The sequence below is a fragment of the Mustela nivalis genome (genome assembly GCF_964662115.1).
Source record: "Mustela nivalis genome assembly, chromosome: 8".
Lineage (NCBI taxonomy): Eukaryota > Metazoa > Chordata > Mammalia > Carnivora > Mustelidae > Mustela > Mustela nivalis.
The window spans coordinates 122,222,674-122,249,119 of NC_139027.1; the positions used below are offsets into that span (position 1 = coordinate 122,222,674).

The window sequence follows — 26,446 nt, forward strand, 5'->3', positions numbered from 1 at the left end:
CAATAGAAAGATGGTCAGAAAGAAACAACAACAACAACAACAAAAAAAAAAAAAAAGAGAGAGAGAGAGAGAGAGAAACAGCATTCTAGCTTCAGAATCGAGTACTAAGAGGATTCTACATCCTGAAAATCTCTAGCAAATATTCATCTCTGGGACAAAAATATTTTCTTTTCTTAATTTTTAAAAAGATTTTATTTATTTATTAGAGAGAAAGTGTGCACAAGCAGGCAGAGCAGCAGGCAGAGGCAGAGAGAGGAGCAGGCTCCCTACTGAGCAAGGAGACCGATTGCCGGGACTTGATCCCAGGACCCTGGGATCATGACCTGAGCCGAAGGCAGCTGCTCAACCAACTGAGCCACCCATGCGTCCCTAAAAATCTTTTTTAAAAAGAAAATTTTATTGAGGGGTGCATGGGTGTCTCGGTTGGACGTCTGACTCTTGGTTTCTGCTCAGATTGGGATCTTGGGGACGTGAGACCAAGCCCTGCATCAGGGGCTCTCCCTCTCCTTCTGCCCCATCCCCCTACTCACTCTCGCTCTCTCTAAAATAAACAAATCTTTAAAGAAAAAGTTTATTGAGATTGCAAATGCAGCCAAGTACACAAATTTTAAGTTTATGCACACTTGTGTAACTATAATCCAGACAACAACTAAAACACGGCCAGCATCTCCACAGTACATTTGTGACAAGCCAAATGTATACAGGGTTAAGGAGGGGAAAGCGACGGGCTCTGGAGTCAGGCGTGCCTGCAACTGAATCCTGCCCCTTCACCCCCACCTCCCCACTAGCAGCGTGACCTTGGTTTAGTGACTTCATTGCTCTGAGCTTCAGTTTCCTCCCCGTGGAAAAGCAAGTGCGTCTCTAACCTCTGCTTTACGGGGCGGTAGCAGATTAAAAACGGAAAATGTATCCAAATTGCTAGGCGCCGCGCCAGTACGTAGTGGGGACTCAGCTGCTCTCCGCAACGATGATGTGGATTGATGGTGTCACTGCAGCATCTTCTGGCACACGGGACCGCAGACACGCTGCCACTCACTGCTTCCAGCCTCTGTATGACAGTCTCCAAGGTCTCTTCTGACTGCAAGGAGTCTGTGATGCCCCGGCAATGAGCAGACCTCAGAGGCCACTGCAGGCACCCGATGGGAGGCTGGGTGGCCGGGTATCCTTAGCGAGTGGGACGGTGGCCAGACCTTTCACGTTCTGGCCCCGGAAGTGTGGCTCTCAGACTCCCGGGTCAGGGCTGATTTCTCAGGGGCAGTTGGAGTATGGGGCTCCATTAAGAAATGTAGCCAAGGTGATGTTGGGGTCAAAAGAACACAGCCCCAAGAGTGTCCTGGTTTCCTGGTGAATTCTTACTCCCGGCCTCTGACTCTGGGAGTGAGGGTGGCTCAAGGGACACACAGCACATACGCACATGTGTTCTGAGCTGGGCCCCCATGGGGAGAAGGATGAAAGTGAGCCCGGCCATCAGGTTGACAGCCGGCAGGACTTCAGGCCTTGCAGCTGGAGGGCAGAGTGCGGGAGGGAGAGGCCCTGAGTTTTCTTCTATCTGGGAGGGGTTGTTGCCAAGAGGAGGAGACCAGGAAGGACTTCCTGGAGGATGCCTGGATGAATAACTATGGGAAAAGGAGGAGGGGTCTCCCAGGCAGAGGAAAGAACAGGGGCAGAAGCAGAGAGGCAGGGCTGGGCCGCCATCCTGGGAGCCTGGAAGCATTCATACTGACAGAGCTCCCCACGCAGAACCTGAGGATAAGACTGAGGAACCAGGTGAGATCAGCCTGTGAACGATCTGGGGAGTCAGGCTGAGGAGTTTGGCTTGCTTTATCAGAGAACAGGGGACCCCTGAAGGCTCCTCCGTGGAGGAAGCAGAGCAGGACCAGCTCCTGGAGATTTGCTCAGTGGAGACCAACAGGTACACATTCTTCCAGAGCTGCATTATTTTTTGGCCAAAGATGGCGGACAAACGTCCAAGCTACTGGAGTGGGCCTTGAGAGCCCTTGGGACGCGGGGACCTGTGCAGAGGCCTGGCTGTGGGTACGGAAAGAAGAAAGAGGGGGGTGGGGGAAGGTAAGACTCCCCCCTTTGCCAGACTGCATTCTTGTTGGAGAAGCCAGAGAGCCTCATGATAGCTGAACTCCAAATTTAGAGGCGGAGACAAGAGATGTGTGGTCTAGTAGGCCAGAGGAGGGACAGGCTGGGTAGAACCCGGGTGGAAGAGGCAGGGGGGGTGAACTTCCTGCGGCGAGGCAACTTTGAAGGCTTTGGAGAGACTCAGGGTACTGCAGGACACGCTCAGCATGTGGGTTTTCTCTCATGTCCTCTTCCTAGGCTCTAGGAAGTGGTGCCAATATCATCCCCATTCTACAGAGGTGAAAACTGAGGCTCAGAGAGGCCCTGCCCAAGGTCACACAGCTCAAATTCATGAGCGTCCCCCATCCCTGCCTCTGGCCCCCTCCGCAGAGGTAAATGTTGCCCTCATGCTCTTCAGCAACACCACACTAGGTCTAGAAAAGTACATTGTACTGTGTGACCCGCCATGCAGCTCTGTCATCATTCCACACCAGAGTATGACCTAATGCAGGAGAGTGCGGCTCCCACGGTCTGGCTTGGAAGATTCGAGGGAAGGGTGGTCCTTGGGGACTGCAGCATGTTGGGAGCCTTCCTGGAGGAATCTGAAGGCAGGAGATGGGGGCAGCGGGAGGGGGGAGGTCCCTGCCAGGTGAATGCTGCCACCTGTCCACCCTGCCTGCTCTCTACACGCAGGCAGACGCAGCACCCCCGCAGTGTCTTCCAGAGAGTGCCAAAGACCAGTGAGAACAAGCGTGTTAGGCAGACTGTTCCAGACCTGCGTGTTGTGCTGCTCTGGAAAGTTTGACTCTGGTAGCTTCCCCCAGAGACTGGCCCAGCTCTCAGCTGCCTGGAGCTGCAGCTCAGCCCACCCAGGCCCTGCAGCCCTCTGGGGCCAAAGCCAGATGCCCTGCAGCTTTCTTGCCCTGGAATACCCTCCTCTCCACAACCTTGCCTTTAACCAAGCTCAGTTTGGGCATCCCCTCCTCCAGGAAGCCTTCTCTTGAGCCCCAGGGGCTGGGTTAGGACTTCAGACTATCTAAAACCAGACTAAATTCAGACTATCTAAATGATAAAGGAAATGTCATGTGAGCCACATTTGTAATTTAGAATGTTCTAGCGGCCATGTGAAAAAAGAAAAGCAAAAAGAAACCAATGACATATTCTAATGATCTATTTTATTAACTCAGTTTATCTAAGATACTTCAACACAAAAATTACTGAGCTCTATTACACTCTTTTCCAATTAAATCTTCAATGTCCAGTGCCAACTTTAGCCTTACAATACACCTCAATTTGCATCTGTCTCGGTTCAAGGACTCAGTAGCCGCATGTGCCTAGTAGCTACCTTAGTCGTCGGCACAGCTCTGGGGGCAGGGAAGAGAGCATAAGGATTGACGCTCAGGGTTTGGCATCAGACAGACATGGCAGTCACATCCTGGTTCTGCTGTTTCTTCGCTGGGTGAGCTTTGGGAAGTCATTAACCCCTTCGAGCATCACTTACTTTAGCTGCGAAAGGAGTGAATGATTTCGATGCTAGAGAATTATTGTGAACATTCTACAAATGAATGTGTGTCTAGTGTCAGGTACAAAGTAAGTCCTCAGAAAACGGTGGTATTCATCTCACAGTGTGCCCTCTGATGGGCTGGCTTATGTGCCGTGCTCTCCCACTGGACTGACACTGAATCCAAAGACGGAGGCTACCCAATTCCTCTCGCCTCCCTTGAGTCTAGGGCCCAGCTCAGTGTGAACATTACTGTTTGCTGAATGAAAGATTAAGACCTTGGGCTAGGAGAACTAACCACCCACTCTGCTTGCCCGGGAACCAAGGGGCCCCTGCTGGTGGGGAGTCATGAGACCACTGACTACTTGGGGTGACCTTGACAGAGGCCACTGAAGATAAAAAAGAGGGTAGGAGGGGCCCTGCTTGAAGGGTTCAGTGTCACCTCTGCCCCAGCCTTGCGGGGGGGCGGGGTGGAGGCCATTGCTGACACTGTGTGCTTTGGCTTCCCAGCCAATGGGGCAAATCATTTCCATCCTTCTGGCTTTCTGATATCCTGGCCCTTTTCCATCAAGCTCCTTGGAGTTAAAATTTAAGAGAAAATAATTTATCCCACCTCCTGAGCAAACCAGAGAAGGGAGGCAGGGTCCTGTCCCTTCTCTTCCGCCAGCCTTTGCTGACCACCTCCCCATCACACCAACCCAGTAACGGCAGTAGGGCAGGAAGAATTTCTCCCATTTTATAGATGAGGAAACAGGCTCAGAGAGGTCAGTTCTGCCCAAGTAACACAGACAGTGGTAGAGCCAGGGCTGGAAGCAGAATTCAGGGAGAACCAAGGGAGCTGGAAAGACCTTCTTCCCTGGGTGGGCTCTTCTTTGTCCACTTGGGCCCCTAGCATTTCTCTAAGGGGGTTTTCAGGAGAGGTGGTGCTGGGTTAGGTCTTGTTCCTGTGCCTCAGTTTCCCTGCTTGGGGAAGGAAAGCAACAAAGGAACTGGAGTATTAACTTCAGCTGACACCCATGCATTCGTCAGAGTACCCCCAAGCCCACCCTCCACCAGATTTCTCTGCAAAAGGTTATTGCAGGGTCAGGTGGAACTTGGTTCAGGGAGCTGGTGTGACGGAGCAGGTATAACCTTGCACAAGTCACTCACCACTCTGGGCCTCAGCCTGCCTGTTTATAAAATGGGGATGATATTATCTCCCAAGATGTTGTGAAGATCACACACAAAAGTACTTTGCAAACTGGAATGTGCTAATAGAAATACTGGTCAATACTAACCATAGAAATAATGACCACAGTAGAAGAAGCCCACCTTTCTGTATGGTCCCACTGACCTGAAGGGAATTAATTGGGCCTTTTGAGTATAAATCCAGAATGATGTCTGGGAATGTCCTGCCTTGGTCTTTGGAATGTAGCTCAGATTCTTCTGGGAAAGCGAGAGGCTCCATCTAGCTGAGGAGGGTGGGAAAATGGCCCTGACCCAGGAGAGGAGGGAGAAGGAAGGAAGGGGAGGAGGATCCAGCGAAGGAGACTGAATTAGGAGGAACATGGGCTTTGGCCGCATGCTCTGTCCTGCCTATAGGAGCCCAGGGTTGGGAAGGTCAGTGAACAGAAGAGGCTTGGAGTCAATCTGGAATAAAAATAGTGGCCAGCAGGGAGTCAAGGATTTCTTACCAGATGTGTAAAAGAAACAGCAAGTTCATCTGATGTGACTCTGGAGTTTTACTGATCTTTTCACTCATTTCTTTGAATGAATGTGCAGTAACTGAACTCAAACAAACATCCCCAGTGGCAAAGTGACTTGCCCAGGGCTATACCCTAGAGGGCTTGGTGAGTTCCTGACAGGAATTTGGGAAGCTGGAGAGTGAAAAGTCCAGAGGTGAAGGACATCTGTTAAGGAAGTCTGCCCAGCGGGACTCTGGTCGTTCTGTGAATTGGCTCTGGGCTGCTTTGTCTGTCTTCCCGGCTCCTGTCTGGATCAAGGGCATGTTCTCTAGGGCTGGGAGGAACTGGCTTCCTTCTGGTGTCTGCCCTCTCCTGAGCCTAGTGGACAGCACGGAGAGTGAAGGGACTGGATGCTACATCTTGGGAACATCTGGTGGAGTTTTGTCATGTTTAAGTTGGAGAAGATAAGGCTTGGTGTGGGAGTGTTCTCTGAAGAATGCTGGGGAGAAGGCATGGCCTCATTCTCTGGTGGCCCTATTGTGATATATTAGGACCTAGGTTGTAAGGTCACCAGGAGGGAGCAGCCACACATACACTCAAAGACAGGGAGTAGAGTTGGGCAGTGGTGAGTCGGCACTGAGGGACACAGCCCACCGGTAAGGCTGACACTGAGGGATCTACAGCTTGCGGGGGTGAGGGGGGTGCGGATGGCTTGGCTCACGTCTGGCCTGCCTCCCAGCTTTGGGCTTCTGTGGTTTCCACTGCAGTGGAGTCTGGGAGGCCTAGAACAGTGGCTGCCATATAGTAGGTACCAGGGAATTATTTGAAGAGTGGAAAAATCTGTGTATGCCTGGGGGGAAGAGGCTGGGGAGTAGGGGTCCTGTGGGCTACAGATGATACCATGGGCAGAAGTCTTTGGAGATTATGCTGGGAGTTACCCACTGTCTTCCCTGGGGCTTCCACCATGAAATAGGATCCTAGAGGTGAGTATGTCCAACCCTTTCTTTGATTGTTTGCAAACTGAGGCCCAAAGCAGGAGAACAACTTGCCCCAAACTATTGGCCAAGACAGCGGCAGAACTGGACCAGACCCCAGGCCCTCTGCCTCCCACAGTCCTCTGCCATTTGAGGTCCGAGCCTGTGGATAGAGGGAACTGGAGGTGTGGTGGTTGGGACCAGCTTTTTGAGTTAGTTCCGCTGAAGAGCTTTCATGTGGTTTTTGAGTCCTACCCTCAGTGCCAAAGAACCCTTGGCTACCCTGCCCCCTACCTTCAGGAGCCTAGGTGCACACCTAGTGCGTGCTCAGGAACATCCAGAAAAAACCATGTGTACACAGGCCCAGTCCCCAGTTATACTTAGGGTCACTGCCACCATGGCACATATGGGCAAATGCACACATAGGCTCAGAGACCCACAGGATCCTAGGAGACCTTTACACATACCTCCTCCCTGGTGGGGGAGGAGCCCTGAGTCCCTGGGAGACCGTGCCCTTCTTTGCTGCTGGGGAGGTGAGGGTATCCGGCTCTGCTCGGTGGGCTGGGAGGCCCACTGAGTCTGAGTCACCCCTTCTGAGTCAGGGATCCTCCCCCTTCTTCTCCCCTCCCCCTTCCCTCTGTCCCTGCCGAGCTCCCAAGAGGGGTCTTCCCCGCGCGAGGGCCCGAGGGTGGCGGGGCGGGGGGGGGGGGGCGGGATGTGGGGGCCGTGAGAGCGCAGGAGTTGGCTCCGTGGCTCCATCGCGGTCCCGCAGGGGTCGGGGAACGGCCGGTGACAGCGCCGGGGAGGAAGTGGCCTGGGAGACTGAGAGAAAGAGAGAGAGAGAGAGAGAGAAGCAGAAGGAGGAGGAGAGGGAGGCTGGGCGAGAGGAGGCGGAGGCAGGGGCAGGGCCGCCGGAGGGAGCAGGCAGGCGCGCGGCGGCCGCCCCTGGGCTGGGCGCGGAGGCCGGGCGGGGGCGGGGGCTGGCCGCGCGTCGGGCGCCAGGCCCGGGGCTGTGGGCACGGTGCCCAGCCCCCGGCGCACGCCGAGCCGCCGCCGCTGCCGCCGCCACCGCTGCTGCAGTCGGCATCCATCAGCGGGCGGGGGTGTCGCGGAACAGGCTGCTCCGCAGAGCCCGCCGCGGCCCCGAGCGCCCGCCCCGCCCCGCGGCCTCCCGGCCCCGCAGGAGCCGACGGGGCTCCCCCCGCCCAGCCTGCCCAAGATGGGGCACCCCGGGCTCAGGTAGGCACGTGGTGGGGGGAGTCAGGTGGCACGGGGGACTGGGGACTCAGTACGTGTAGGCCCGGCCTGCGACCCTGGGGAGGACCGGGGACCAGACCGGGAGGAACTGAGTTTGCAGGCTGTTGACTCCCTGGCCTGTGTGTGTTGGTGGTAGTGGTGGTGGTGGTGGTGGCAGTAGCGGTAGTGGTGGTGGTGGTGGTTGTGGTGAGATCTGTGCTGTTCTTCCCTGCCTCCCAGGTCTGCAGCCTCTCCGAGGCCTGGAGAGAGAGGTGGGCAGGCTGTGGGCTGGTGGTTACTGTTGGGATGAACGGTTGCTGGGTGCTGGGCTCCCTGGCAGGGCCACTCTGTTCTTTGAGATCGTTCCTGCTGCCTCGGTGGAGGCCAGGGGCTCCCTGGATCTTCTTGTCTAAGCTTCAGATGCCGCAAGCCAGTCTCTTGGTTAGAGACTAGGGTGCTGGGCAGCTCCTATCCTCTCCCTCACCCTCTGGTTATAGACCTTTTTCCACCCTGGCCTCACTTCCCACTGCATCTCCCCTCCAAGTCACCCAAAGCTGGGTGGATGAGTGGAGGTCCAGGCACCTCTGGGGTTCTGGTTTCCTATTGTTCTGGCCCAAGGCTGTTCCTCTGATTAGAGGGAGAGGACTTGTGGGTTCTAGTTGTGTCTGGCACCTTCACACTTAGGAATGTCTGAGGGCCTGAGAAGCTGGGGTCTTGGGGACAGGCGTCAGGGGGGCAGGCAAAGGACTATAGCCACTAGGGTAACTTACCAGGTGCGGAGGCCACTGCCTGGCAGACCTACGGCCCCAGGATGGTCCATGGGGACCTTGAGGCACTGGACAAGGACTAGGAAAGAGTTCTGAAGATACTGGTCTCCTTGTTGGCTGCCGGCTAGGGTCCTTGCCACCCTGCCCCCCCCCCAAACTCTGAGAATGCGTTGGTGGGGGAAAGGCACTACCACGTGTTCCTGCCTTGACTTCTGGATCGGCATATCACCTCCTCTGCAAAGGTGGGAGTGTAAGAGGGCTGGATTTAGGACCTCTCGGGCTGTGTGGGGTCTGGCTGCTCCATCTCTCCCCCATCTCCCAGCGATAGGAGTCTTCCAGAATTAGCAGCAGCTGGGCCATGTTGAGAGCTGGGGATGGGAATGGAGTCCCCACAAGCTCCTGGAAGACAGTGCTGCCTGACCTGGACAAGGATGTGGAGAATAGGGGCGGCTGTGTGCCCGCCTGCCCACCCATTCCTCCAGATGGAGCCTGCGGCAGAGGCAGCCTGTGCCAGCCTCCTCTCTGAGCTGCTGTGGCCCAGGGAGGCGCTGCCAGCTCTGTGCAGGGAGGAAGCTGGCTTCTCCTGGCCAGCCTGAGGTCATGCCTGCCTGGCAACCCCACGTACAGTCTTTGTGGCATGCAGAGGTTGGTCCCTTGAAGGGTACTGCGAGGCAGTCCTAGAGATCATTGCAGGGGGCATTGTTACTATGAACACCCCTCCTGGGCCATGTGGCATTTCCCTGGGCTCAGCTCTGTGAGCTTCTCGGAGAACCTGCATGAGGATGATGCTTGGCCCCGTTGGTAGTCCTCACTTAGAAAATGTTGAAAGCTTGAATGAGACCTAGAGAGGAAGAATGACTTGTCCAAGGTCACCTAGCAGCTGAGTGGGAGGGCCAGCACTAAGGCACCCAGGTCTTCTACCCTTGGTTTGAGGTTCCTGCAGCCTGGATACCTGCTTCCCCATCGCTGTGGCTGTTGCCTACACAGGTCTTGGACAGAGACTGGGCATTCTAGAGCTTGAGGCCAACCTTTAGGAGGGGGTCTCACATTGGCCTCCTGAAAAGGTCAGGCTGCCTCCCAGATAATGGGCCAGAGCTGAGGCAATGGGCAGCCAGCAGCCCTTGACCTTGGGAGTATCCAGAGCCAAGAGGATGCTGGAGGCCCAGCGATATTCTGGGCCTGAGCCTGCAGAGAAAGTGGATAAGGTCTCTTGACTGGACTGTGCTGTTAGCTTCAACATGGACTTCTCTGTGAGCCTCTCTGGGCTTCTGTATCCCCATTTATTAAAAGGGGATGAAAATCTCCACCTGGAGTAATATCAGTGATCAGTAAAATCAGGATGATGGCATTTACCGAGCAGTTACCTTGGGCTAGTACTTTGCCTTATCTCACAGCAGCCCTGTCAGGTATTATCCACTCTGTACAAATGAGAAACTGCAGCTCAGAGAAGTTGTGTCACCTGCCTGAGGTTACACAGCTGGAAAGTGTGGGGCTGTCTACATCCGGAGCCCCTCTCTCTCCCATGGCGATATGTCTGGGGTGGTATCTGGGCGTGCCAGGTTGGTGTCCAGCAGAGTCACAGCTGGTCAGCCACAGCTGATGCGCTGGGGCTGCTCCAGCTAGAGTGCTCTGTGTTAGGTCTGGTGGGACAAAGGCAGTTCTGTGGCCCAAGTGCTTCTGATGTCCGGAGGGATGGGGCAGTGGGATACTCGTGAGGAGCCCTGACAGAGTGGCTGCCTTGGCTTTCTGCTTCCTGGCCAGGGTTCCCTAGAAGTGGGCTGCTCTGGGCTCCCTGCCCCCATTGGCTCTCTGGGAAGACTGGTTGGCTTTCAGTCTAGTTAGCCCCCCTGTTCACCCAGCCCTACCCCTTCTGCATTGCTGGGACCCTAATAACCTGAAAACATAAGGGTGGGAATGCAGGGTACCAGGTGGGATGGGGACGAGGAGGCGCTTCTAGGGCAGGTGGCTTGGGGATGAGAATAGGAACAGCCAGCATTTACTGAGCACCTACGACATGCCAGGTCCTGTTCAAAGGGCTTACCCGTACAACTCCTACAATTTTCACAAAACCCAGTGAGGTAGGAATGCTTCTTCCCATTTTACACACTGAGGGAACTGAGGCTTACAGGCAAGGGGCAAGGGAAAGGCAGTTGCTCAGGGTCACATGGCTAGGTCATGGGGGAGCCCTGATTACAATCCAGGCGGAGTAGGCCAAAGCTACGTTCCCAGTGGCCATACCAGCAGCCTGTAGTGTCTTCTCAGAGACCCAGTTTTGTGCAATTGGAAAAACATTCTCTGGGTATATGTCCTGTAGGCCCCCTGTTGTGTTCGAGGAAACATCCTTCTTTTCAGGGGGCTCACAGTCCGGCTGGAGAAGCGCAGATAGGACGTGGGGAGGTGAAGAGCCAGCTGTGCCATAGGCTAAGCATTCCTCTTTTGGTGATCAGGGAAGGCTTCCTGGAGCCTGTGCCCTGGGCACCAAAGGCCAAGTGGAATTTCAGTGGCTGTGAGGAGGGGTCCCCACTCCCCAGGTCAGAGGGGAAGGAAGTAGAGTTGCCTCTGAAGAAGAGTGGGTGCTCTGGGACTCCTGGGGCAGGTAGGGCAGGAGGGCTGGGTGCACTGGGAGGTGACTCAGAAAGCTGGCTTGGGGCTGGGTCTTTGGCAAGGTTCTGGAATCCACCAGGCCTAAGCTCTTGTCACACAACTCCACTGTGTACCAGCCACGTGCCCTCGGGCCGATCACGTAGCTAGCCTGAGCCTCAGTTTCCTCATCTGTAAAACAGGGATAAACACACCTGTCTTCTTGAGGCCACGTGTGGTGGTGGTTATGTAAAGGGGCCTAGCGTGGTCCTGGCACATCCCAGGGACTCAGGAAACATGACTGCTCTCTCCCCTCAGTCTCTCTCAAATGCCAGGCTAAGATGTTTCCACTTGACAGGAGCCTGGAGGCTCCGGGAGCCTTGGTAGGTCTGCACAGGGCTTGCATGCACTGGGGCATGACAGAAGTATTCCGGAAGGTCCCTTTGGCAACTGCAAGAACCACGAGGAAAGGCGGGACTGCAGCCTTGTGGGAGAAACAGCCCTGTGGACTGGGAGGGCGGGTGAGGGAGGAAAGTTGACAGTGCACTGAGATGTCCTCTCTCCTGGGGGGCGGGGGGCTCAGCTGGAGGGCTGGGGCAGGCCGCAGGGGTTGTGAATTGGGTTTGAGGCCTCACAGGCTGAAGATGAAGAACTGTCTCCCTTCAGTCATTCCGAAGGCTGCCTGGCATCTTTTTGTGCATCTGGCTTTTTTTTTTCCTATCTTGTGAATAATTTCCTTTGGATGAATCCCCATCAGAGCTTCCTGTATAATAGCAGTAAATTGGGACTAAGTGCCCAACAATAGGAAGATGATTGAGAGCGTTTTGGAACATCCAGTGGATAAAATAATATATAGCCGTGAACAGCCACAGAAATACTTACTCTTACAGCATATGGAGTGGGGCACTTGGGAAGCTCCTTCGCATCCTTAATTCATTTCACGTCTGTGTGACCCAGGTGGGACAGGGTTAGATTCTGCCCGTGCTCGCGCGCGAGGAGATTCAGGTTAGGTTCTAATCTCCTTGAGGGCAGGGTTCATGTTTAATTCATTGTTCTATCCACCGCATATAGCTCAGTGATTTGCAAATGCTTGTCTGTGAAAGAATTGATGGAAGGAACAAAGCAGAGGGGAGTTGGCTTGTCCAAGGTCATATAGGCTGTAAGACCCAGGACCTGTCCTCCTCATCTCTACCCGGTCCATGCTTACTCATCGCTCAGTAGCTGTGCAGGGGAAGTAGGGTGAAGGGGTTCCTAGCCAAGGGCTTGGGACGCACACAGACCAGGGCTTTAGTCTACTTTCCAGCCTTCTGAGCTTCCAGGCTTTGGCAGATTGATCTTTTAAGCCTCACTTGCCCCATCTGCAATATGGACAGTCCAAGAATCTGCTTTTGGGGTTGTTGTCAAGATTAAATGATTTCAGGCATGTAAAACTCTTAGCACTGTAACTAGCACATAGTCAAGCACTCATGAATATTAGCTGTGATGATAATGATTCAATAAGGGGAAAGTATTTCTGATACAATTAATGTTAAATGGAAAAAAAACCCTGCAAAATTAGGAGCACTCAGATTGAAGTGGTGTAGAATTAGGGATGACCAGAGATAACAGATTGGGAAAGAACAAGCAGAAATGGAGTTACAGCAGATATGATAGGAGGTCAGTAAGACTGATCAAAACAGATCTTTTAAAAATACTTTTTATTTTCCTTATTTTTATTTTTTTAAAAGATTTTAAGTATTTAATTGACAGAAAACACAAGTAGGCAGAGAGGCAGGCAGAGGTGGCGGGGGGGGGGGGGGGGGGCGGGCGGAGCAGGCTCCCTGCAGAGCAGAGAGCCCAATGAGGGGCCCCATCCCAGGAGTCCAGGATCATGGCCTGAGCCGAAGGCAGAGGCTTTAACCCACTGAGGGTTTTTTTTGTGTGTGTGTGTGTTTTATGTTTTTTAAAAGATTTTATTTATTTGAGAGAAAGCGAGAGACAGCACGAGCAGAGAGGGAGGGACAGAAGGAGAGGGAGAAGCAGGATCTCCCCTGAGCAGGGTTCCCGATCTAGGACTCGATCCCGGACCCTGGGATCATGACCTGAGCCGAAGGCAGACACTCAACTGACTGAGCTGCCCAGGTTCCTCTGTTCCTTCATTTTAATCAGAAAAGAAATATGTGAAAAGTCCTAATAATTCAGAAGTGTATTCTCCCTTTGTCTCCCCAACCAAAATTCTTCTGTCCAGCAGGACCCAATGATAACAGTGTGCTGTGTGTCCCTCAGGGTATTTTCTGTGCCTACATAAGCACACAAACCAGAATGGGGCCATAAATTGCATCATTGTTTTACAACTTGCATTTTTTCACTTAACTCTATATCAGCATCTTTCCATGTAGATATATATAAAATCTATAGCAAAAATTTTCACAAGTATGTTATACTTTCATAATTCACTTTTTAAAAAGAATTTATTTGAGAGAGAGAGCGAGCGAGCAAGTGCGCATAAGCGGGGAGAAGGGCAGAGGGAGAGGGAGAAGCAGACTTTCCACTGAGCAGGGTCTCCACATGGGGCTCAGATCGTGATCTGAGCGAAGGCAGCCGCTTCCTGACTGAGCCACCCAGGTGCCCCAGTCCTATCATTTGTTTTTAGAGGGGTAAATCCTGGGGTGCCTGGGTGGCTCAGTCAGTTCAGTATCAGACTGGGTTTCAGCTCAGGTCATGCTCTGCCCCTCCCCCCACTCACTCGCAGGTGCGCTTTCTCACTCTGTCTCTCTCAAATAATAAATAAATCTAAAGGGGTAAATCCTAGGTAATTTGGCCAAGGCCCTGTTGATAGATATTTAAAGTTGCTCCCAATTTTACTCTAGTCTAAATGATACTGACAATGAACTCTAATAGCGTTTGAACAATTGAAGAAAATGAAATGAGAGAGAGAGTCAGAAACGAGCATGAGAGTTGGCTGGGGTGGGGGGCTCTACAGGTCTGCTGCTCCCCACTTCAGCCCCTGCTTCTCAGCAGAGCTGAGCGGGGCAAGGACCTTGAGGGGGCTGGCTTGCTTGGAGGAGACCCTGTCTTTGTCACTCTCAAAGGGTGAGGATGTCCCAGGGAAACCTCTTCTGTCAATGGACCCAATATGGAGCTCACCTGTGGAATTTCCAAATTCTCTTTGGATGCTTTAAGCTGCTGCTGGAGTCCAGCTGCTGCCTATACCCTGAGCATCCTCATAAAAGTTTGTTGCCTTCTCTGGACCTCGCTTTGCCCATCTGTATGGTTGTGACAACCTTACTGACAAGAGCCAACGTTGTCACTCATTGTCTGCTGTTTGGCGACACAGTGCCAAAGGGAGCTTCTCGTGCATTCTCACATTTATTTCTCACAGCATGCCTTTGAGGCGTAGGGCTTGTTATTCTCATTTTTCAGGCTCACACTGGCTCTCAGGGAGGTCCATTATCTTGCCCAAGGTCCTCAAGCCAGGATTCAAACTCTCGTCCAGAGCCTGTGTTCCTCACTGCTGTTCTACATTCCCTCTCACCCGCTGCTGATCGGTGAGGACCAAGCGAAATGATAATTATAAAAGGATTCTTTAAATTGTAAAGCACCCACATGTGGGAGGGGTTGGTACTGCTGTTATTATTTCTACATCCAGAGCAACCGTAGCTTGGTTACATGGTTGACAGCGAGGTGGAGTTTGTGGGATGTAGCAGGATTGAGGGGGAAGAGTGCGGGACTGTCAGCCAGCAGAGCTGGGTCTTCGTTCTGGTTCTACTTGAACTGGTGAGCTTCATGACCTTGGTCAGCCAAGCTGGCCTGAGGGATAAGCCCATCTGCCCTGGGTGGCCCTTGTGCAGCTCAAATGAGACAAAGCCTGGCATACAGCCAGCTCACTGCCTGGCGTTCAGAGGATGCCCCGGTACGGGAAGGTCTCTGACTGTCTCTGCAGCCAGCCGTGTGGTCCGGGCAGGAGGTCTTTCTCCTTTCTGATGCCATTGCTCTGCAGGTCTGGGTGGGTCATGTGGTCCCCCAGGCCAAAACTGCACATCAGCCTATGGCTACTTGGCGGCACGGAGCCAGTGCCCACGGGTGGCAGCCTCTTCACGTTGCTTGGTTTTATTTAATGCGGTGCCGACAAATCGCCCTGTTCCTGTTGCTGCAGACAGAGCTGAGCCAGCGCTGCTGACCACAGCAGGCCCAGCTCCCCTCTTGACCCCACCTGCCTCTGTTGGGGGCTCCTGAGCCTTGGCCTCGAGGGTAGCACCGGGCCCCAGAGGCCACTCTCTCAGCCTGCACCCCCCCCCCAACCTCGTGGCAGGCAGATGTGTCATTCATACCCACCCCGAGGTCGTCACTTCAGGAAGGGAATGTTCTGTACTGGGGAAATCTCGGTGGGCAGGGGCAGCATCTCGAGAGGGGAAGAGTAAGTCTTCATAGGCTCACCTCTCTTGTGTTTTTTTCTTTTCATTCTTCTCTTTTTCTTTCTTTTTTTTTTTTAAAGATTTTATTTATTTATTTGACACAGAGAGATCACAAGTAGGCAGAGAGGCAGGCAGAGAGAGAGAGAGAGAGAGGAGGAAGCAGGCTCCCTGCTGAGCAGAGAGCCCGATGTGGGACTCGATCCCAGGACCCTGAGATCATGACCTGAGCCGAAGACAGAGGCTTAACCCACTGAGCCACCCAGGCACCCTCTTTTTCTTTTCTGATTCCAAAAGTAATTCATGTTCATAGTAGAAAAAGGATGAAACCTGGAGAACCCCTGAAAAAGCCGAAAGAAAAGTCTGTAATTCTTTGTACAAAGGAATGCTATTATTCACCTCTCTGCCTTGAGACTTAATGCTAACGATGAGGGCATCTAATATTTCTTAAGCCCTCATGGTGGGTTTTGACATGTATTAAGTGCTTATGACCTGGTTCGGGTGTCACAGTAAATAGGCGAGATAATCATCGTGAATTTTACAGATCAGGACACTGAGGCACAGAGACTTTAAAAGACTTGTTCCTGTCTCCTTATTGCCCATTTCGTCCCTAACCACTAGGTGACGCTGCCTTTTCCCAATTTCTCCCCCCCCCCCTTTTTTTTTTTTTTAAAGATTTTATTTATTTATTTGATAGAGATCACAAGTAGGCAGAGAGGCAGGCAGAGAGAGAGAGAGAGAGAGAGAGAGAGGAGGAAGCAGGCTCCCTGGCGAGCAGAGAGCCCAATGTGGGACTCGATCCCAGGATCCTGAGATCATGACCTGAGCCAAAGGCAGCGGCTTAACCCACTGAGCCACCCAGGCGCCCCTCTCCCCTACCTCTTTAATTCATTTATCTGTTTAGTGTATCGGTCAGATTCTGACAGAAGCAGAATTCCACTCAGATGCTTACACTGAGGAGATGTTAATAAAGGTGTGGGCAGGATTAACCCACAGGGGCACCCCACAACATAACAGCGACAGAAGCGGTTTCCTCCCTTTGGCCTGAATGAGCAGAGGGTGGGAGTAGTGTTATCAGAACTCAGTGATGGCTGGGTCTGTGCAAGGAGCGGACCCCGGGGGCCTCAGCCACTGCCAGAACCACAGAGAAGGAAATTGGGAAGATGTTCCCCAACTTCTCTCTCCTTCCACTCTTGAACCAGTACCTCTCATTGGCCAAACCCAACTGGACGTTGGCAGGCAAGGGAGCTCCATCCAAGGGCCAGTCCAAGAGGTCAGTCTCCTGATTCTTTGAACAGGCATGAATCTGGAGGTACAAATGCAGACTGAGAGCCCAGGAGATGTGTTTGGATGGTGATGGGGGAGAAGTGCCCCCCGATTTCACGAAAAGAAAAGAGTTATCTTGGTAACTGTCGTTATTGAAAACAAGAGTCTCACTTACTTCCTGGCATTCTCTTGGTGTCATCCACGCCCTGTCCATTTCTCTCTCTCTTTGTTCCTTCCTTCCATTAGTTCCTCCCTGGTTCGGAATTCCCAAGAAGGCCTGGGTAAAAGTTGCCAGTGTGCAAGATTTAGAGGAGAGCCTTACTGGCTTGGGAGCCATTATCATGACCATGGGCACACAGGGCTATGTGTGCCCTTGTGTTGTCCCACTGCTGTGTATGTGCTTGCAAAGACATGCTTCTGGTATACACAAGCATCTGGAATATTCTCTCCCTAAATTATATGACCTCAACTTTTTTTTTTAATTTATTTTCTAAAATTTAAATTCAATTAATTAACATGTAATATATTATTTGTTTAAGGGGTACAGATCTGTGATTCATCAGTTTTATATAATTCCCAGTGCTTATTACAACACATACCCTCCCCAATGTCTATCACCCAGTGACCCCATGCCTCCACGCCCCCTGCCCTCCAGCAACCCTCAGTTTGTTTCTTGATTAAGAAACCGTAAGAGTCTCTTAAGGTTTATGACTTCACCTTTTGTATCTCAAAGTTCGTTCATTCTCTGTGATGTCCTTTATCTACATGGCCCTGCCCTGAAGTGACAGGGTAGGGGCTCTCATCCCTGTTTGGCAGATGAGGAAGCCATTGCTCAGAATGGGGGAGTGACTTGCCCAAGGCCCATCAGGTAGGAGGGAGGTGGCAAAACTGAAGCAAGACACTTTGGTCCTGACTTTTTTTTTTTTTGAGAGAGAGTGTAAATAGCAGGTGGGAGGGATAGAAGGGGAGGAAGAGAGAGAATCTTAAACTGGGCATGAGCCTGACCTGGGACTTAACCTCAGGACCCTGAGATCCTGACCTGAGCTAAAATCCAGAGTCAGACGCCTAAATGACTGAGCCCGCCCCCCAAGAATGCCTTTCATTCTTGGAACTTTTCCCTCAGCCAACCTCCCCCCCCTTGGAGAAATTCGTACAGCCTTCCCACCCCCACCCCCACCCTCTGAGACTGCTGAAATGCCCTATAGTGAGTGGGGTGGACTTTGGAGTCAGACAGGCTTAACACAGCCTTATGACCTTGGGAAGATCAGCATGCCTCCTTTGGTTTGTGTGTCTCACCAGTAAAATAAGGGTGATAATATCAGGAGTTTGGATGGAAAAGTCAGGTGCTTAAGGTCTGATAAGTCATCAGGACAGACAGACTGGCTGGCGGGTAGCCAAAAAGGCTCCCGAGGTGAATGCAGCCCAGGTCTCTGTCCCCAGCTGAGTGCACATTGGTCTCATTGGTGTTTCGTCTACCCATCATGCATGTGTTTGTCTGTTTGTCCATCCACCTATCCTCCTGACACCAGACCCCCTGGGTTTGAATTTTGGCACTGTTATGCACTAGTGTATGATCTCAGACAAGTTCCTTAACTTCTCCGTGCTCCAAATCCTTCTTTTACAAAATAGAGATAATAAAAGTACCTATTCTAGGTTATTGTGAAGGTTAAATGGTTTAATTGACGTAAAGTGCTTAGATCAGTGCTGGGCAAATAGTAGACTCTATGAATGTTAGCTTTGTTGGTATTTATCAAGAATTGCCCTAAGTCCTGGGGATAATGGCAGTTGAGATGGCTAACATTTGGTCTTTATGGAGTTTCTATTTCAGAGGAATAGAAATAAATAAGTAAAACGAATTATGTTTCATTTGTGATAGTTACTATGAAAAAAAAAACCCCAGCATGGCTTCTTAATGGGTACAGAGTTTCTGTTTGGGGTAATGAAAATTTTAGAAAATAGACAGTGGCTATTGTTGCACGAATGTAATTAACATCATGAAATAGTTACACTTAAAAATGGTTAAAATGGCAAAACCAAACCAAACCAAATCTAAAACCGAGCATGCTGTTACCAGAAAAAAAAGGAGGGGGGGGACCCATTTTACTTATTTATTTATTTTGAAAGATTCTGTTTATTTATTTAGAGAGAGTGCAAGAGCAGGGGGAGGGGCAGAGGGAGAAGGGAGAGAGAATCTGAACCAGACTCTGCTCTGAGAATGGAGCCCAATGCGGGGCTCAATCTCATGACCTTGAGATCATGACCTGAGCCCAAATCGAGCTGATTTGAACCGACTGAGCCAGTAAGGCACCCCAGAAGAAAGACCCACTTTAGGCAGAGGGGTCAAGGGGCACTGGATTGATGTATAAAGGGCAAGAGCTGCCATGTCAAGAGATGGGACAAGCCCCTGTTCACCCAGAGGGACCGTTAGGGCAAAGCCCCACGCCAGGGGTAGGCCTGATGCAGTGGAAGGCAGAAGGAGAGCCAGTCGGCCAGGCTCACAGTGATGGTGGGAACTGATGCTATGGCCCTAAGCAGGGACCTTTTAACTTTGGTGAGGAGTTTGTGTTTTATTTTGATGCTAAGTCATTGAAGGCTTTAAGGAGGGCATCTGAGGAAATGGACAGCACAGGGAATGTAGTCATGGGTACCATGATAGTGTCGTTCGGTGACCGATGGGTGCTACACCGGGTGTCATGAGGTGTAGACTTGTCCATTTACTGTGCTGTATGATGGAAACTAACGTAGCATCGTGTGTCGACTATACGTGAATTACAAAAAATAAAGAGAGCATCCATTTGGAGTTTTTGGAAAAATCCACGGGCGGCCCCAGAGACTTCATGAAAGAGGCCGGGTGGCCATGTGGGCATGGCCTGACCGTGGCTGGGACCTGTGCAGTGGCTGTGGGGTGGAGAAAAAGAACGAAGCCAAGGTCCTGGATTCAGAGATGCTGACTCATGCTAACCCTGGCCGTAGGGCCTGATGTATAAACCAGCTGATTCATTTTTAATGAGTTGGTGCAATGACAGGCCAAGTAGATATTGCTTCGCCCGGGCGAGGACATTTTCTCGCAGCAGGACGCCCAGATGGCAAGCCACGGGGCCCCTGGAGGGCGAGCCAGGGGAGCCAGCCGGAGCTTGCGCAGCTAAAGAGCATCAGCTGCCGACAGCCTTCTGGACTGGCCTCCGCCACACTGGCCTGACAGGTCTGGTGTGGGCGCCGTCCACATTTACTTCTCTGGCTGACCTTTCTCTCTCTGAATCCTGTGCATTGGGGTTTTCATATGTCCACGCCATCCAATCCGTCTGGCCTTGCTGGCCTCTGCCTCCTGGAACCTCTCCTTCTCCATGCGTTCTGGGCTGGCGCTTCTGAACTCCTGCTTCTCAGACCACTCCCCGCTGCGGCTTCTTGGTACTGTTTATAATTATAGACCCTCTCAGTGTTGTTTTATTGCGTGCATATCATGTTAAGTGCTCTCTCTAGGTTATGGTCCTGAACCTCTACCACCGCGCTCAGAGGGAGGGAGGAGTATCTCCATTTTATAGATGAGATGACTGAGGCTCACAGCATTGAAGTCACTTGCCCACGGTCACAGAGTGAGCCAGTTGGGGGTGCCAGGCTTTGGGTCTGGGTCTGCCTGGCCTAGGTCTGCCAACCCCCCTGCCCTGGTACTCCTGTGAGGAGTCCATGAGAGGCCGGTGTCAAATCCCTGACCGTGGGCCTGGCCCCCAGCAGCATTCCATAATGCGAGTCTTGCCCTTTCTAGCAAAGTAACTTTTGTGACTCTTCCAAGGTGACCTCTTCCACCCCCAGTTCACTCCAACCCGTTCAACCTGCCAGGCCGTTTGGAGCTCACCTTTATAGGCTTCTTGTTCTGAGGTGTCAGGATGTCAAAGCCTCCTGTCTGTCCTCTGCGTGGGCCTACTTGTTCCCATCTCTAGGCATTTGCCCCCATGGTGACTCAGCCCAAATGCCCTGAGTCTGAATTCCCCCTTTTGGCAAATTTTAACTCGTCCTCACCCCCCCCTTCCCCACTCCCTACCCTATAAGCCCTCCTTTGGGTACTCTGGGTAGTACTCCTGATCGCCAACTCCCCAGAATCTTCTAGAGCTGAAACGTCCAATGGCAAATCGAAATCGCATCCTACCTGGGTATTTAACCATTTTCTGGGGGAGCATCATCTCCCCGTGTTGCAGTGAGCTCCAAAGAACCAGGCGCACGTGCTTCCCCTGGGGTCCCCCCAGTGCCCAGCTGGCCAGGCTGCCCAGCTGGCTTCCTCAGTCTCTACTGGTCTGGGCCTGGGCAGAACTGTGCCCATGCGACTGGCTGTGACAGAACCCAAGGCCAGGCTCCTGGTGTGCTCTTGGTGGCCAAGAGAGACCATACTGTTACCCCTGGACTTGTGAAATCAAGAAGGATCTCATCATAGGTTTAAAAAAATAATGATGTTATTTTTCTTTTAAATTCATAAAAAATTTTGGGAGGTACCTGGGTGGCACATTCAGTTAGGCATGCAACTCTTGATTTCGGCTCAGGTCGTGGTCTTGGGGTCATGAGATTGAGCCCATGTCAGGCTCGCGTGCAGTAGGGAGTCTGCTAGAGATTCTTTCTCCCTCTGCCCCTCCCCCCATGCTCAGTCTAGCATGCATGTGCTCTCTCTAGAAATGAATAAATACTTCTTAAAAAAAATAAGTCCAGGGGCACCTGGGTGGCTCAGTGCATTTAGGCCTCTGCCTTTGGCTCAGGTCATGATCCCGGGGTCCTGGGATTGAGCCCCACATGGGGCTCTCTGCTCAGCGGGGAGCCTGCTTCCCTTCCTCTCTCTGCCTGCCACTCTGCCTACTTGTGATCTCTGTCAAATAAAAATATCTTTTAAAAAAATCTGTAAACATTTTAAGTTTAATCTGACTTTACCTCCTCATCCTGTCACACCAATCCCCGTGCATTGGAAGATTTTATTTTTAACCTCTCATTTTTTTAAAATCAAGAAATCTCCAGGTATCGTAGAAAACTTGAGAACCACAGTGAAACAGAAGAAAAAATAACCTGTACTCGTGCCATCTAGGAACAAACACAATTAGCACTTTATTGAATATTCTGTATTCATGTGTATATATTAATCAAAGTAAGATCAGTCTGCACAGGCTGCTGTGTGTGGAGCTTTTCATTAAGATATTTCTTTTACGTCATCTTTTTTGATGCTCTAGAAAGGATGAGCCATTATTTCTGTCACCAGGCCCTGACTGTGGGGTTCGTTGGTGGCTCGGGCCACCTTTTTGGCTTCCAGCCTGGTCCTGAGTGCATTTCTCCATCCAGATGGTTCTGTTCAAGTTTGCTTAGGGCAGCAAAGTGCGGTGGGAAGCTTCATGGTCCCAGTGCCTGGATCTGGGGAGTTGGGAGGCTGGGTGAGGAGAGCGGGCAGGAGGGGCCGGGGAAGGTCTGTCTGTGGAAAGGACAGTCATTCCAGTCTCTCTGCTCTCCTCCTCTGACCTAGAGGAGAAGAGATTGAATGATCTCAAAGCACTTCCAGCTGGGGTCGATTCCTTGCCTGCAGGCTCTCCCAGAGACCTGGGCACGGGAAGAACCAGGGTATTTATTTACAATTGCTGTCCTGGCTGTTGGATGCGGGTCTGGGGAAGGTTCATCAGAAAATAGGGGCTGACACGAGATGGAAGTGGAGGGGAGAGCGCCCGCGGCAGAGTCTCTGTGCCGCCTGGGCCCATGATGGTCACGTGGAAACTGCTTTTCACAGCAGAACACCTACAGAGTAGTCTGTGGATCCTTTCTAAAAAAAAAAAATTTTTAAGCAAAATTAAGTGGGCATTTATTTTAAGTGTTCTTCTTATAGACCTTATCTGGTATGATGGCTAATATCCTCAGGTACAGGCCTCGGAGAGATCCAGGCCCAGGTAGACAGGTCTCCCTCATTCCCTGTGAGGCCATGACCTCCCCTGGAGCAGCTTCTAGTGCTTTGTGTCCTGGTACAGAGTTGACATCTGGTGTCACATAAGTGACAGTGAGCCTTTATTTAACTACGACTTTAAGTCAAACCATAAAGTCCGAGGTAATGACATGAGTGGAAAGCATTTGTGGGTGGGGATGAGGCCACGTGACAACGGCCTTCCCTTCCTCCTCATCTTACTTCTTAATAGCAGCATCAGTAACAACAAGCCCTTTTATTTGTGCTACGAGTTCTGGCTTGCAAAGTGTGACCTGTTCGGGTCAGCTCTTGTGTGGCCTAGCGGGGCCCTCAGGGGCCCCGGCTTTCCGGCCAGTGCCCTTCGCTTGGGGCTGGGCTGGTGCCCCCTGGAATGCTGGGAGAGAAACTGAAGGAGACAGGGGAGTGGAAGGTAAGGGCTTGGAGCCCATGTGTAGTACAAGATAGAGCCAACGTCCGTCTGTCTGTTTGCTCAATAGAGGCCTCCCGTGGAGAATAGGGTTGGAAATGGACCTGCCACATCTAGTCTGGATCTTTCTCATGTAATATAATGGATTTAGAGGGAGGCTCTAGGCTCAGGGGTGAAGGTTCCTGCCCATTTCCCTTTTCCTCACGTTTTAGCTTCAAACTTACTTATTTATCTATCTATTTATTTATTTATTTTGAGGATCCACTCTGACCAGGGTCAGGAATAGCTGCTTTTGCCCCCTTTAAAACAAACAAAAACAAACAAACAAACAAACCCAGTTCATCAGTTAAATATATTTAAAATTAAAGAAGGAATTCCGAAGCCTATAAAGTCAGAAATGAAGTTGCCTTTCTTCGCCCACCCCATGGATCTTCCTCTTTTTCCTCTATCCAGTGCTCAGTTATGAACCTGTCTTAGCAGTTTGGTCAGTGTCCGTGCAGATCTTTCAGCACACGTGTATCAACACCAAGAGGTATTGTTGAGGTGGTTGTTTTGTTAAATATAAAAGCGGGGCCAGGCCATTCTTTCTCCTTGCCTCTCCTTGCAGTTTGCTTATGCCCGCAGACTGGCTGGCCACTAGGGCCCTGATGCTCTGAAATCTCATTTCCTGCTCCAAGAGTCGCCTGTCCCAGAGATCATTTCTCTAAGTCCCGTGCTTTTGGGGTGAATCCTAGTGCGGGAAGTGACTGCTCTGTGTGCGGCGGCCCCAAGGCCTGTGTCCAGGTCTCCTGACTTACCTCATCCGGGTTCTGCACGTTTTAAATAATGTCCTGTCTTATCCATTCTCTCAACATCCCTGTGGCGGTAGCGGTGCGGGCTTGGGGCGTGAAGAGCCTTGCTCAGAGTCAGTGCCCAAAGGGCCCGGAGCCCAGGGCTCTTTTGGTTGAGTTGAGTTTATCCAGCGTTTATGGAGCGGCTGCTGTGTGCCCAGGGCTGGGGTTGGAGAGATAGCCTGGCTGAGGGCCTGCCCAGAGCGGGTCACTGACTGTCCTTTGTGCTCCTGGCAGAGTGGGACTCCCTGGAGAGCCTCTCATTGTCCCGAGGAGGGGCCCCATTCCAGGACTGGGCTAAGAGACTGGAGGAGGCCCTAAAAGCTCTGTGGTCACAAGAGTGGGAGGGGGGTCTGTGACTTGGGCTGCCCCTGTAACCCCTGACTTCTGCTCTCTCTCCCCACCCCCACTTCCTCTTTCCCTCCCTCCCTTCCTCCCTCCCTCCTTCCTCTCTCCATGGCTCTTTGTCCATTTGGATCCATCTGGCTCTCTCCGCGTGTGGTTCCTGTCCCCTTCGCTCTGTCCTGTCACACCATCGCTGCCCCTTTCCCGTGTCACGTGCTCTCCTTCATGCTAACGCAGGCGTGCTGGTCACCATGACAACAGAGACAGGCCCCGATTCTGAGGTGAAGAAGGCTCAGGAGGAGGCCCCACAGCAGCCCGAGGCAGCCGCTACTGCGACCACCCCTGTGACCCCAGCAGGCCACAGCGGCCACCCGGAGGCCAACTCCAATGAGAAGCACCCGCCCCAGCAGGACATGCGGCCTGCTGGACAGGTGTGTGTCTAAAAGCCTGGACTCCCTCTCCCTGCCCAGCCGTCATCCAGGGGGCAGTTCTCAGAGCCGTGGGGGGAGCCAAACACAGATTAGTTACTGATCTGTTACATGCTGAGCTCTGTGCTAGGGGTGTTGTGGTCACTTTTATATTTAATTCTCCCAAATGTACAGAGAGTGATATATATATATATATATATCCCCTAAGAGAGTGGTATTGATTTCTCCATTTTACACTTGGGGAAACAGCAGCTTAACAGATGAAGTGAGTTACCCAAAGTCACATTGTTATACAGTGACAGATGGAAATAAAATCTCGATCTGAATACCAAAACCTGGTTCTTTCCACGTTATTCCTGCCCCCTGAACCTGTCCATTCTAGCCTGGCAAGCCCAGGATGACCCCAAAGCAAAATGCATCCCCCTAAAGGGAAAAGGGACTTGCCGAATCATCTAGCCATCCAATTCACACCTCCCTTCGTTTGGGACAGGCCAAGAGGGCAGGGACTTGGCCAAGGTCATCGAGGGCATTGGTGGCAGTTAGGACTAGCTGGCAGGGCTCTGACCTCCGTTCCCTCTGTGAGATCAGGCCACGAGTTCTCAGCCTCATGCTGGAGCCGTGACAGACTGATAAGGGGGAGACCAGATGGAAACTCTGATAGCTGACACACTACTTTAGGGAGCCAGGGCAGCTCTGGTTCTGTGGGGTGCTTCCTGCCTGCCAAGGCTGCCCCCCTGAAAAAGTGACCCCTTCTATGAGCCCACCCTATTGCCCATGGAAGCTCTGCTTCTCCTCCTGTGTATACTAACCATAGACGCTGGTCACCCTGGCGTGACCCTGGGGGTCGTGGAGGGCGGTGGCTCTCATTTTGGAGACCGTCTTAGCCCCAGCCGCTGTGTCCTTACTGTGTCTTCACGTGGATGAAAGGCTGTGGTCTCAAGCTCACTGACCAGACTTTTCCCCTCTTGGACCTACAGAGCCTAGACATGGAGGAGAAGGGCTATGGAGAGGCTGATGGCCTGTCGGAGAGGACCACGCCCAGTAGAGCCCAGAAATCACCCCAGAAGATTGCCAAGAAGTATAAGAGTGCCATCTGCCGAGTCACTCTGCTTGATGCCTCTGAGTACGAGTGTGAGGTGGAGGTAGGGAGCGCCCCCACCGTGGGCCCGGCCCCCAGCTGACGGGCCCCTGAGCCAGCACAGGCTTCTGTGTACTCTCAGCCTGGGCCAAGCCAGAGAGCGTCCATTCTTCATAGAGGCCTGGACTGACCGCGGCATCCTGGAGCGATGACCTGGCCGGCCCTCCTTTGTACAGATGGTGGCCCCGAGGCCCGGAGAGGGCCGTTACGATTGCAAATGGAATTAGATGAGGCACAGGGTTGGCGCCAGGAAAAGGTTTCTCCAGGGGGCGGGCTGTACCTTGGCAAGGAGTCATGATCCAAGGGCTGATCTCTAGCCCGAAAGGCCTGATAGGCTTGGCCCTTCAGTCTCACCTAGCAGACACTGGTGTTTCAACTTGAATTGTTTTTATGTTTTTATTGAGCAGAGGAAGGGGTCTTCCCTTATGAATGCCCCTGTCCAGGGCAGTGGACAAACTGGTCACTTGAGGCTCCCATGGTATGGGGTGCCCCAGGCATAGAAAGGTGGACTCTCTCCCATTGGAAGGACTCCGTCACCCAGGCCATGTGGAAATCCTGGCACAATCCTGTCCCACAATGGGTAGAGAGGTCAGACACCTCCTGTCTGCGGTCAGCCCTCTCAGCCCCACATTTGCTGTCTCCCTTTCCTATATAGGCTCGGACTCCTACCCTAGTCCTGAGCTCTCACTCATCCCCTTAGAGGGTCCACCCTGGCACCCTGGTCTGGGCACCATTCCTGGCCCTCTCCAAGTGTATGGAAGGATCCAGAGGGTGGCCTTCCCTGAGAGTTCTGGGAACCACCTCTGTCTCTCCCCGGTGCCCCAGCCTGGTCTTCTGGGATATGACTTGTTTCTAGGACCTGGCAGGTTGAGTCTCTCTTCTCTGCAGGGTTGGTTTGGGTTTGTTGTTGTT

General features: G+C 52.3%; 1 protein-coding gene across 21 annotated transcripts in view; it reads left to right on the forward strand.

Annotated features, from left to right (window-relative positions):
- EPB41L1 (erythrocyte membrane protein band 4.1 like 1) overlaps positions 1 to 26,446 on the forward strand; it is a 122,672-nt gene that overhangs the window by 44,328 nt on the left and 51,898 nt on the right. For 4 of the 21 annotated variants that reach the window (XM_082746199.1, XM_082746204.1, XM_082746201.1 and 1 more), the window contains exons 1-3: positions 7,203 to 7,448; positions 24,206 to 24,399; positions 25,374 to 25,538. In XM_082746199.1, the coding sequence (XP_082602325.1) occupies positions 24,220 to 24,399; positions 25,374 to 25,538 (345 nt within the window). In that variant the 5' untranslated portion in view covers positions 7,203 to 7,448; positions 24,206 to 24,219. Of the gene's footprint in view, positions 1 to 7,189; positions 7,449 to 24,205; positions 24,400 to 25,373; positions 25,539 to 26,446 lie in introns of those variants that run through there. The other 17 variants (XM_082746200.1, XM_082746205.1, XM_082746202.1 and 14 more) reach the window with 7 other exon arrangements.